Source organism: Gossypium hirsutum, chromosome D06 (assembly GCF_007990345.1).
Source record: "Gossypium hirsutum isolate 1008001.06 chromosome D06, Gossypium_hirsutum_v2.1, whole genome shotgun sequence".
Classification (NCBI taxonomy): domain Eukaryota; kingdom Viridiplantae; phylum Streptophyta; class Magnoliopsida; order Malvales; family Malvaceae; genus Gossypium; species Gossypium hirsutum.
The window spans coordinates 16832279-16844514 of NC_053442.1; the positions used below are offsets into that span (position 1 = coordinate 16832279).

The 12236-nt window shown below is 35.6% G+C and overlaps 1 protein-coding gene across 1 annotated transcript; it reads left to right on the forward strand.

Annotated features, from left to right (window-relative positions):
- The first annotated feature begins 2182 nt into the window (after nt 1-2182).
- LOC107900995 (probable pectinesterase/pectinesterase inhibitor 12) lies at nt 2183-4723 on the forward strand. The gene is made up of 2 exons (XM_016826809.2): nt 2183-3384; nt 3912-4723. Exons 1-2 carry the CDS (start codon nt 2460-2462, stop codon nt 4598-4600), a joined length of 1614 nt encoding a protein of 537 aa, XP_016682298.1. The 5' UTR covers nt 2183-2459; the 3' UTR covers nt 4601-4723.
- The last annotated feature ends 7513 nt before the right edge of the window (nt 4724-12236 follow it).

The window sequence follows — 12236 nt, forward strand, 5'->3', positions numbered from 1 at the left end:
TGACGTGTCTCAATTTCTTGCATTCATAGCAAATAATGAGATCTTTCTCCTCGGTAGATTCAAGCTTGAGTCCTTCCTTCTTTTGAAATTCTCTTCCTTTGTTGGACTTCATGAATCTCTTAAATCTTCTAGCAAACATCTCCATCTCTTTATCTTCATCCACCTCTTCTTTTGATTCACTATCGCTATTAGTGGTGGATTTTAGAGCTTTACCAACATTCTTCTTCATAACTCTTTCTTATTCACTCCCTTTGTTAAGCCTCATCTCATGTGTAAGCGAAGAATCGATGAGCTTATCCAATGACAAAGTTTCTAAATTCTTTGTTTTTTCAATTGCGGTCACTTTGGCTTCCCATGATGTAGGTAAGCTATGAAGCACATTCCTTACCACCTCTTCATTTGGATAAGTCTTCCCATAAGACTTCAATCCATTTATGATAATTGTAAACCGATCGAACATCTCCTTGATATCTTCTTTGGGCTTCATCTTGAAAGATTCGTAGTCGAGAGTAAGGATTCCAAGTTTAGACTTCTTCACTTGGTTAGTGCCTTCATGGGTGACTTCAAGCTTGTCTCATATCTCTTTGGTGTTTGAACAAGACGAAACTCTACTATACTCATCTGGACCAAGTGCACAAAATAGAGTATGCATTGCCTTGGCATTTTGTTGCATGTTCTTCTTATCTTACTCATTCCATTCATCATTGCTCTTTGGAACAAAGATCTCTCCTTCTTTCTTTTGAGGTATGGTTGGACCATCCATGATGATGTCCCACACAGCATAACCATTGGCTTTTATAAACAAGGTCATTCTATTCTTCCAATGAGAATAATTTGCACCATTGAAATAAGGAGGTCTATTGATGGATTGAGACTCACCAAGGAATATTGACCCAGAAGTAGATCTCATTGTTGTAGAATGAGTTGATGATCGTTTTAAGCTTCTCCGAGGATCTTCTCTTGGTTGTTAAATCGCCTTTAGAGGCTACCTTTGATACCAATTGTTAGTTCGGAAGGATCAACTCAAAATCGTCGATAGGGAGGTTGAAAATATTTAACTTAATTGAAACAATTTCAACTTGATTTTTATGAAATTGCTCAAATTTAATTTTATTCAAAAACACTTTAATTTCTTATATCAAAACATATTACCCAATAAGGCTTAACAACTACCCAATGACTATAGGAACACAACGAAGCCCAACAATATGGCCTTCTTAAAACTGCATCTTGCCTAAACACCCCATTACAATGAGCATGCCTGCACAATCCTCAAAAGATAAATGGGGAAAAATTCTTGACGGCAGTTGTCAATCTATCACGTCCCGAACCTGATGGACACCTCATCTAGTCCCTTCAAGTAGACTCCAACAATATCATTGACTGACATCAGCACCTATGGATTAGGGTACTCAATGGTTGAGACCCAGGCCAAGCCAACTTCCCTCTAAAAATACCCCTCTCAGCACTAGGCAAGGGCTCTCATTGTCTACCCTCTACTCAAAGTCAACCCCAACTTCCTTAAAATAATCATTTTTCTTGACTTTTTGTATCATCTACAGTATAAACCACCCAATTCTAGCGGTTCTCTATATTCCTTTCCGTGTGAACGATCATCATGATAGTGTCCTTCACTTGTAAATTTTAATTATTAAATATTAAGAAGTGTGTAACTAGAAGTTATATTAATTTACAGTAAAAAAAATATGATTTATTTATTATTTGGAAAAAAAGAGTTAGGGTTGCAAGACAAGTAGCAATCAATCTGAGTTCCGCGTATTCTTTGGTACATTATTTATGCCGCCGTATTTAAGTTTGTAATCTTATTACAGATACAGAGTCCCATGAAAATGTTTAGACTAAACTAAAAATGCAACTCACGTTCCCAGTCACACTTTTTAATATTAATTCTACTTTTTGGCATTTGATAGTTATACAGAATTTAATGATCATCCTTGCCTATTCGAAAAGGTTTAAATTTACTTTTGTTTATCCATCTAAATTTGAGCTCAAACTATCGATTGAGTTGAATTTAAATTTACTAATATTCGACTTTAATGCCTCGTAAGTTTTATAATTTTTTTATTTTTAAAATATATTTTAAATATTCTTATTAAATTAAATTGTTGTCCTTAATATATATTATTAACCTTAAATTTATCCATCACTTGAGTTTGAACTTAAACACTGAGTAGTCAATCTCGCTCAAATCAACTCTAACTTACCAATATTCAAGCTCTCCTATACAAAACTCAAAATCTAGTAAGATGAAGAAGCCTCTGTTTACTCTATTTGCGCTTCACCTAACAAACATTAGAATTTAATATAATTGTCTCTCGGTCTCAAGTCTCAACAATTTCACTTAATAATTATGGGGAAAGCCATTAGACCTGTCTGATCTCTCGGGGCTCCTATAAAATAAACAAATATCTTTTCACCTCCTGCGGCATCACCTTTCAATGGCTTCCACCATTTCCAAACTCTCTATCATCCTCCATTTCACCCTCTTTTTATCTTCTGCTTTAGCTCTCAACTCTATTTCAACTGCTCCCCTAAGCTCTAATCTCTCTTCCATACGAAATTTTTGCCAATCAACTCCATATCCAGATGCTTGTTTCGATTCACTGAAACTTTCCGTTTCAATCAATATCAGTCCCAGCATAATAAACTACCTCATTCAATCACTCAACTCTGCATTATCTGAAGCTGGAAAGCTCACAAACCTATTCTCCAATGGCGGAAATGCAAAAATTGTTGAAACACAGAGAGGGACAATGCAAGATTGCAAGGAACTACATGAAATCACACTATCTTCCTTGAAAAAATCAGTATCAAGAATCCAATCAGGTGATTCGAAGAAGCTAGGTGACGCAAGATCTTATCTAAGTGCAGCTCTCACAAACAAGAACACTTGTCTAGAAGGATTGGATTCGGCTTCTGGGACTTTGAAACCTGTTTTGGTGAAATCATTGACGAGTACTTACAAGCACGTGAGTAACTCCCTTTCAATGATTCCCAAATCGGGTGGTGGCAAAAAAGGCCATAGAAATCGTCGCCTGTTGGGGTTTCCGAGCTGGTTGGGACGGAGAGCTCGCCGGATTTTGCAGAGCAGCGACGATGAATACGATCCGAGTGACGTGCTCACTGTAGCTGCCGATGGAACAGGGAATTTCAGTACCATAAATGATGCTATAAACTTTGCTCCCAACAATACTTATGACAGAATCATAATCTATGTTAGGGAAGGGGTTTATGAAGAAAATGTTGAAATCCCAAGCTATAAAACCAACATTGTTCTTCTCGGAGATGGAAATGATGTCACCTTCATTACTGGAAGCCGAAGCGTACGTGATGGCTGGACCACTTTCAGATCTGCAACTGTTGGTAATCTCAATAACTTGGTTCTTAAAATTTTCTAGTTCTAGCTCAAGACATTTTTACAAGGAAACCCACTTAATACATAGTTTTTGATCAAGTCGGTTCTGTTCAGTAAAATCAGCTATAATGGTTAAGCTTGTTTTATAAGTACTCCATCAGTTGTAGATTATAAATTTTGGTAACTAGACCAATTTCTAATATATAATTTTTATTTTTAAATACATTTATAAAATGTAATAAACAAATAAATAAACTTTTAACCAAAACCTCAACCTAACCCGACTAATGTTAAATCGGTTCAATTTGATCAATTAAAATCTAAGTCGGTTGATTAGTTAAAATATGAGATTAGTTGGTTAAGTCAATTTTTTGGGTTTAATCAATTGTTCTCCTCTTAAATTTCGGGTTTGATTTGGATCGATAATTTTATATAATTAAGTTGGATTGAATTAAAATTGAAATAGAATTGAGAGGTATATCTGTCTGAAATTATGTTCAACATTAAGATTAAACTTATTGTGTTATCATTGCAGCGGTATCTGGCGAAGGCTTTTTGGCTCGGGATATAACAATCGACAACAGTGCAGGCCCTGAGAAGCACCAAGCAGTTGCATTAAGAGTAAACGCAGATTTCACCGCATTATATAGGTCTTCCATCAATGGTTTCCAGGACACATTATACGTCCACTCTTTTCGACAATTTTACCGTGAATGCGACATATCAGGCACCATAGATTACATCTTCGGGAACGCAGCTGTTGTTTTCCAAGCATGTAATATAATCACTCGAATGCCAATGCCCGGTCAGTTCACAGTAATTACAGCACAATCTCGAGACTCCCTGGACGAGACCACCGGGATTTCGATCCAAAACTGTTCGATTCTCGCCACGGTTGAACTGTATGGGAATTCAAGCCGCTTCAAAAGCTACCTAGGGAGGCCATGGAGGGTGTATTCCACAACAGTTTATATTGAATCATATATTGATGATTTTATAAATCCTAGTGGATGGACTAAGTGGTCCAACGATGAAGGCTTAGACACACTTTATTATGGAGAGTACGATAATTATGGGCCAGGGTCAGGGACGGATAGTCGAGTCACTTGGCCTGGATATCACGTAATGGAATATGATGTTGCTTATAACTTCAGTGTTTCGGAGTTAATTACCGGTGAAGCTTGGCTGGATTCTACTGCTTTCCCATATGATGATGGGATTTGACAAAAATAATTATAACTTTTACTTTACAGGCAGACCCCACGTGGATCTCCACTCTTTCCAAACTTCAATTTCTATTTTACTTCCTAACTGTAACAAAAACAAAGTGCAAACTTTGAAGCATAACTGTTAATGGCGATTTGGTTATATTATACATCAATTTCATAATCTTTTAAAAACTCATATTATCTTATCATTTCTATATACAATTTAAACCTATCGCACCCCCATTTGACAAGCTTAATTACAAATTGAATAATAATAACAGCTTACAACAATTTTACACTAAAATAAGTGCTTTCTTAATCTTATATATAAAACTAAAGCAAGTCTTGTCTTAAAAAATTGTCCAATCAGATGCAAACCAGTTTGCAACTAGAGTTGCATTTGGCCTATGTAATTGATACTAACAACTCAAATTAAAATATCATTCCAATTAGATTCTTTCATTGGTCCAACCATTATTTTTGAAGTTGACATGTTTCAAAATATTGAATAACACATGTATTTTAAAAAAATCAAAATAGACCATTTTTTTAAGTGTAACAAGTGCCGTACAATTACAAATACAAATTTAAATAATCACTAAGTAGAATCAAACTATTACAGCATGAACGGACTAAGAACTAATACAATCCAGACTAGAGCTAACAAACTAGGATTATTTAGACTAAAATTCTCATCCATGATGGGACTTAAAGAACTACACATATAATTACGCATAATAGGTCTCAAACCTAAGAACCAAATTAGATAGATTAATGAAAAGAGTTGATGAAATATTATTTTAAATTGAAAATTTAGGATTAATTTAAAATTTGAGAAGAGGGTAATACTCTTTTCAGTCTTTTAAAATATCAACAGAAGTATGGGTGTCGGTGGGATGATTTGTTTGACTAAGGTGAAATGAGAATTGCAGACAAGGAAATATAAAAGGCGGGTAAAGTAGTTGATTTTTGGAGGCAAGGTCTGAAGTGGAGATCTTTTCCTCTGCTCATAGTTTTTGTTTTGGTGTAACAAGTGGTGTTGGACAGACATATCAGAGTTTTGAAGTCTAGGGGGCTGTCCTTCTACACCCAAATGTACGCAACGCAACATGATCTGTCGCCACCCATCGTACTTCTAAACCAACGGGCAACATAACCCTCACTTTCCATGCTTCGTAAGTCCCCACAACCTTTTATTGACTACAAAGCCCGCCAAGGCTGATATTACAGGGTCAGCAATATGTTCTTACTGGCTTTCTTCATTTGGCTCTCTGCCCCCTGCCCAATAAATGTCGAAATAATGGTTTTCGAAGGTTTTGGCATTAAGAGAACGGAATCAGGGACAAATTATCGTGATTCACGTGATAGCAACTTGGGTAGTAATTAAATATGGTGATTTATTATCGTTCTATTGTATTGTTAGTATATTAGTCCTATTTCATTTGAAAATTACTAATACTTTCATTGCGGCCTTACTCCATCTTATTTGATATGTAGTTTTTATTTTAATAATTTCAATGGATATTTTACATATAGATATGAAATAATAATATGTAGATATCTCACTTAAATTTTTTAACGTTTATTGTATAATATATTTGTTTTTCATTATGGTATCAAAATAAGAAAAAAAGAAGAAGTTAAATATGTAATATAGTGATTTTATTTTATTTTCTGTTTTCATATTACAGCTGCCACTTATTGCCTCATCAACCTCTGTACCTTCTCCAACCGATTTCACCACCGGCATCTCCTTTCTTGTCACTCTTTCTTGATCTTGCCTTGGTTTACAAAAATATAGTAATTTTAAAATATGCAGGCGAAGCAAGTAAATACTAGAACAACTTCATATTTGGCATCCTACAGATTCGAAAACTATGACCTAAGTTTTTGACAAATTTCAACTAGAACCAAATTAAAAAGTACATGTACAAAACAATTCATTTCTTCTCCAAATTATGTATTTCATGAATTGTATTCCAGAGTTAAGGTTATGAGCACAACCAATACTTGGGAGCCATATGACTCTAAAATTTCAAAATAAAATGATAGGACAAATTCAATGATGAGAAATATAACTCTTAATACCTAGATGAAATTTTCAAAAAGAATTCAAGATTATGCAAGTCTACTACTCTAGACCAAAGCACCTCAAAATTTCTCTAAACAAAGTCTAATGCTATTATGCTACTGCATTGTTAGCTCAGGCCAAAACAAAAAAAAAATACCAAAAGCTTAAGCCAAAAATGTTTTAACTCAATGGACTTTGATTTAGAAGAGGAAAAGTCCTCAACATCATCCATCAAACAGTGGATATTGTAGATGACATTACAAAGGTGATAACCACTAAGATGACAAAGAAGTGATTTCTCAACAATGCATCAATCTCAGCACCATGTATGTCGCTTCTATAGAGATTCAACATTGCTGAAATTAATACATTGTTGATCAATCCAGCTATGCCTAAGCACTTTCCCATACCAAAGGAAAAGATTGATGTCCTGATTAATGCCTTCACCAGTCAAGGTAATATTATTTCAACCATTGATGAAGCCCCGGTTAATTTTGCTGTCAATATCGACTCTCCCACATATGTTTTTACTACAATGTTGTTGAGCCTAAAATTGTTCCTAAGAAAGTTGCAGAAGATAAAGTCGAGGAATTTGATGCCCTTGGAAACCCTAATAACAATCCCTCAAAGAATGAAGTTAAACTTGTTGCCTCAGAGAAGGATGTTCAAGTTATTGTAGTTACGCTTGCAATACCTACCACATCAGGTATGTAACAGTCCATTTTCAATGAAATCGGAACAGTGGTTTCGAGACCACAAATTCGACGAGTAAATTATTATTTTATTATTTTAATGTCTATGGGATGTTAGTAAGGTCTTATTAAAATTTCATTAAGAAATTTTGACGTTTGCATGCTTAATTAATTGAAAAGGACTAAATCATAAAACGTACAAAAGTAGAGTTCTATTAGTTAAAGGTGTCAAATGCCTATGAAACTTTAAAGTGAGATGACTTAGATGGTAATTATACCATTTATGTAGCTAGTGGATGTTTATGGCAAGGTTTTATTGAATTTATTAATGTTTTTAAAGGGTAAAATGGTAAAATAAAAATTAAAACATAAAACAAAAGTAAAGGAAATTATGGTATCATCTTCTTCATTTTCAAAATCTAATCGAAAATCACCATTAGAGAGGGGTTGATATTCTTCCAAGCTCTCTTATTGCATGTAAGTGTAATTCTGTCTCGTTTTTAATTATTTTTATGTTTTCGGGATCGTTGTAGTTTAACCTAGCTAGCTTGGGGATCAATTTGTAAAACTATTAAATATTTAGGGTTTTTCTATGAATTTTTTTGCATAATTATTGATTTTTAATGATAGATTATGAGTCATTATTAATAAAAAAACTAGTTTTGTAAAGTGATTTTGGATGAAATTATCATTTAGGGACTTATTTGTAAAAAGTAGTAAAATTCCATGGTAAATTTGTGAAATGATGAATTTTATAGATTGATATATGCCCCTAAAGAAATTGGCTAGCTTTAGAGAAGGATGAAAATGTTTAGGTTTCAATTTATGAGCTTAAGGACTAAATTGTGAAAAGTTAAAATATTAAAGGCAAAATAGTAATTTTGAAAAATATGAAATATGGACTGAATTGAATAATATAAGTATTAAATGGAGTAAATTTTTCTTTTTAGATAAAGATAGACCATGTACGAATCCAGATCGAGGAAAAGCTAAAGCCTCAGATTAGTCGATCTCATTTTTATGCCTTCGTCGTCGAGGCAAGTTCGTATGAATAAATATCATTTTAATGCTATTTTCAATTATATGTTAATATGTTAGTTGTCATGTAATTGAATGATGAATATCCAACAATGCCCTGACGGTTATCGAGTCTCGATTGAACCTTAGGAATTCGTAGGATGCAAATGAGATGTCAGTAAGGATTTCATGTTCTAGGTGCTGGTCTTAAATGTCCTACCGATAGCTGAGGCCCTGTATTTTTTACTGATACTCCACAGCTCGTGTGAGCAGCACCGTGTAGCTTACATTCCAACCCATAGCTCATGTGAGTAGGCCTATTTCACAGCTCGTGTGAGCAGGCCCATTTCACAGCTCGTGTGAGCAACGATGTAAAGGACAGGCTACGATTATATGTTTAAGCACACTTCGTGTGAGCTTTCCCGAGTATCCGATGATATTCTAAGTGGTTCAACGGGCATGAAAAGGAAAGGAATGGTAAGTGTTCTGATGAACTATATTATGTATTCATGGAAAGGAAATTATGAAGTCAAATGAAGCATGTTTATGTACAAATGGCTTACCTTATGTTTAATTCAAGTGAATTATGTTTGAATGCACTAACTTGTGTTGGTGATGGTGCTTAGGCTTGTGCCAAGCTTTTGGTTGGATTACATTATGCTTATACTTATGTTATTTAGAGGAAATGGTAAGTTATGTTTCATGTTTTACGAACTTACTAAGCATTATGTGCTTACGTAGTTTTCTTTCCTATGTTTTATAGATAATCGGAAGCTCGATCGATTTGGAAGCTCATCGGAGATCTATCATACTATTTAGCGTAAATATCGGTAGTTTTTGATATTTTAATCAAGGTTATAATGGCATATATAGGATGAATTATAATGTCGTTGTGATGAATGTTTAGTTGGTGAATTGGCTTGTGAAAGTTGTAAATGTTATCTTGTTTTGGTACTTTGATGCCTTGATGATTTGTGTAATTGTGCTATTTCATGTTGCTTGTTTGGAATGGCTTATATGGTATGTTTTGAGATAGTTTGAATATGGTAAGATTATGGTATGTTTTGTATGGCATATTGGTTGAATGATCTTGGACTATTTAATTGGTCATTTCATGTAGGTTTTGGCCATGTTTTGATGCTTTGATATTGTGTACCAAAGGCCTTTAGAAGGTTGCATAATTTGAGGTTTGAAATGGCTTATTTTTGGGCAAATTCATGTCCAAACGGCCTGAGACATGGGCGTGTGACTCAACCGAGTGTGACACACGGCCTGGCGATACGGCCATGTGTCCCCTGTAGGTTTTAATGCATACAAGTCAAGCTGTTACACGACCTAACACATGGCCTGACACACGAGCGTGTGGGGCTATTTCGAGAGTTACACGGCCTGGTACACGGGCGTGTGACTTGGCCATGTGACCCAACTCAGAGAGTTACACGAGTGAGGACACAGGCTGGGACACGGCCGTGTGTCGCTATTTTGATTGTTACATGGCCTGAGACACGGGCATGTGTCTCAGCCGTGTGAGGCACACGGCTTGGTCACACGGCCATGTTACCCCGCAATCCAATTTTTCTAACTTTTTCTTATAATGTCTGATTGTTTTTTATTTGGTCCCGAATTGTTCCTAAGGTATTTCTAGGGCCTCGAGGGCTCGATTAAGGGACATTATGAATGTAATTGGATGTAATTAGATTATGTTTGCAATGATGTATGAAATAAATGTTTTAATGTTCTGTTTGTATAGTAATGCTCTATAACCCTATTCCAACGACAAAAACGAGTTAGGAGTGTTACAAGGCACCACCAAAGTAAAGCGAAGGAGGACTCACTTTGTTGTAGCAAAGTGTTAGTGATATTGTCAAAGAAGAACAGAGAACAAATGAGCAAAAAAATGCAGTAAAGGTACTTGTATATGTTAGCTCTATCATTCAACAAGAAAACAATACATTTCAATTCAAATACATCACCAAATACTCAACTAACCCCACTAGGCTATCCTGAAACTTGAAAACCATTACTTGTACACCAAAATAAATCAACTAAATATGTCATTCATCACCTAAACACATCAAAACATAAGCAAACCAAGTTCATTCTTAACTAAATGAAACTACAAAGAACTAAAAAAAAGACTAGCATAGAAATTAGACAGAATGTGCATGCACCAAAGCCTCAGTTGTAGCTCGCACCTTGCCACTTCGTAGAGTCAGCTTGCATAACACTCATCCTTGGCCTTTATGCAGCAAAGACCAATATTGTTTCTCAAAATCTCGAACCTGGTAGTTCCAAGAGGTTTGTGTATAAACCAAGCTTCAAATGGAGTTTTCCCCTTTCACAGCCTTGGTTGGCAATCTATTCAGCAAATACACTGAGGTATTTACTGTTTCTGCCCAAAATTTGTTTGGAAGCTTGCCTTCAAACAACAAGCACCTAGTCATGTCCATTACAGTCCTATTTTTTCCTTCACACGCTCTATTTTGATGTGGAGTGTAAAGGTTAATGAGGTGGTAGTGTATTTCTACTTCTTCACAATACTTTTCAAACTTATCTGAAGTGTACTCGGTTCTATTATTAGACCTGAGCATCTTTAGCTTACAACTAGCCTGATTTTCAACCAGTGTTTTGAACTTCCAAAAAACTTTAGCTGCCTCAGACTTTTACTTCAAGAAATAGACCCAACAGTGTCTTGTGCAATCATTAATAAACAGAATAAAGTACCTGCTACTGCTTAATAAAAGTGTCTTCATATGTCCACATACATTTGTATGGATCAAGTGCAACTTGTCATTGGCTCTCCAAGCTTTGTTGGTTGGAATTGAAAGCTTGGTCTGCTTCCCTGGCTGACACACTTCACAAACGCACATTGGTCTTCAATTTTGGTCATATTTTCAACCAAATCTGACTTGCACAGTTGACTGAAATACCTATAGTTCACATGTATCAATCTTTTGTATTAAAGATTAGACTCATCCAATGAACTGGTGTAGGCACTTGAGTACTCAAAGTTCTAATCCAAGACAAAGCTCCTGTCATTCATATCAGCACCGGCCCGATGGCCCGCCCGAAATATGGGAGGGTTCGGGTAAAAATATAGGCCCAAAATATGGGTTTGGGAAAAAAACGAAACCCGTTTAGAAAACAGGTCGGGCCTCGAACAGTACTTTTTTTGCCCGGGCCCGACCTGGCCCAGCCCGAATATAATAAATATATTTATTTTTAAAATATTTTTTTATTTTTTTATTTTTAAAATACTTTTTTTATTTTTTTAAAATTTTTTTGGTGTTTATTTAAAAAATGGGTCAGGATAGGCCGGGCTCGGGCTTATGATTTTTTCCCTAGGCCGGGCCCGGTCCTAGGACACGGGCCAAAAAAATTTCTGGGCCCGGCCCGGCCCATGAGCACATCTTTAAAAACAACAGCATAATTTTTTTCAAGTAACTAACCAATGTTATATTTTGATCTATCTCAAGCACTAAAAGAACATTTGAGATTGCTTTAATACCTGATGGAATGTTGGTTAGCACATCATCTTTGCCCTTAGCCTGAATAAACTGGCCATTTCCAATCTTGACCCTTGATGTGCAGCTGCTATCAACTCCTTTGAAGATTCTTTCATCTAAGGTCATGTGGTTTGTGCAACCATCATCAATGAGCCAATGCTTTCTGATGTTGCTATTGGTTGAAAAACAAGAAGAAGTGAACATTAACTCCTTCTGAGTTTGATTTCCTTTAGCAACCAAAGCTAATGCATTTTGCTGCAACCCCTTGTTTTTGCACACCCTTTCTATGTGACCCAACTGATTACAAGCTCTGCATTGTATGTCAGGCCTAAACCAGCAATAGATTTCCAAATGAGTAGCTTTCTT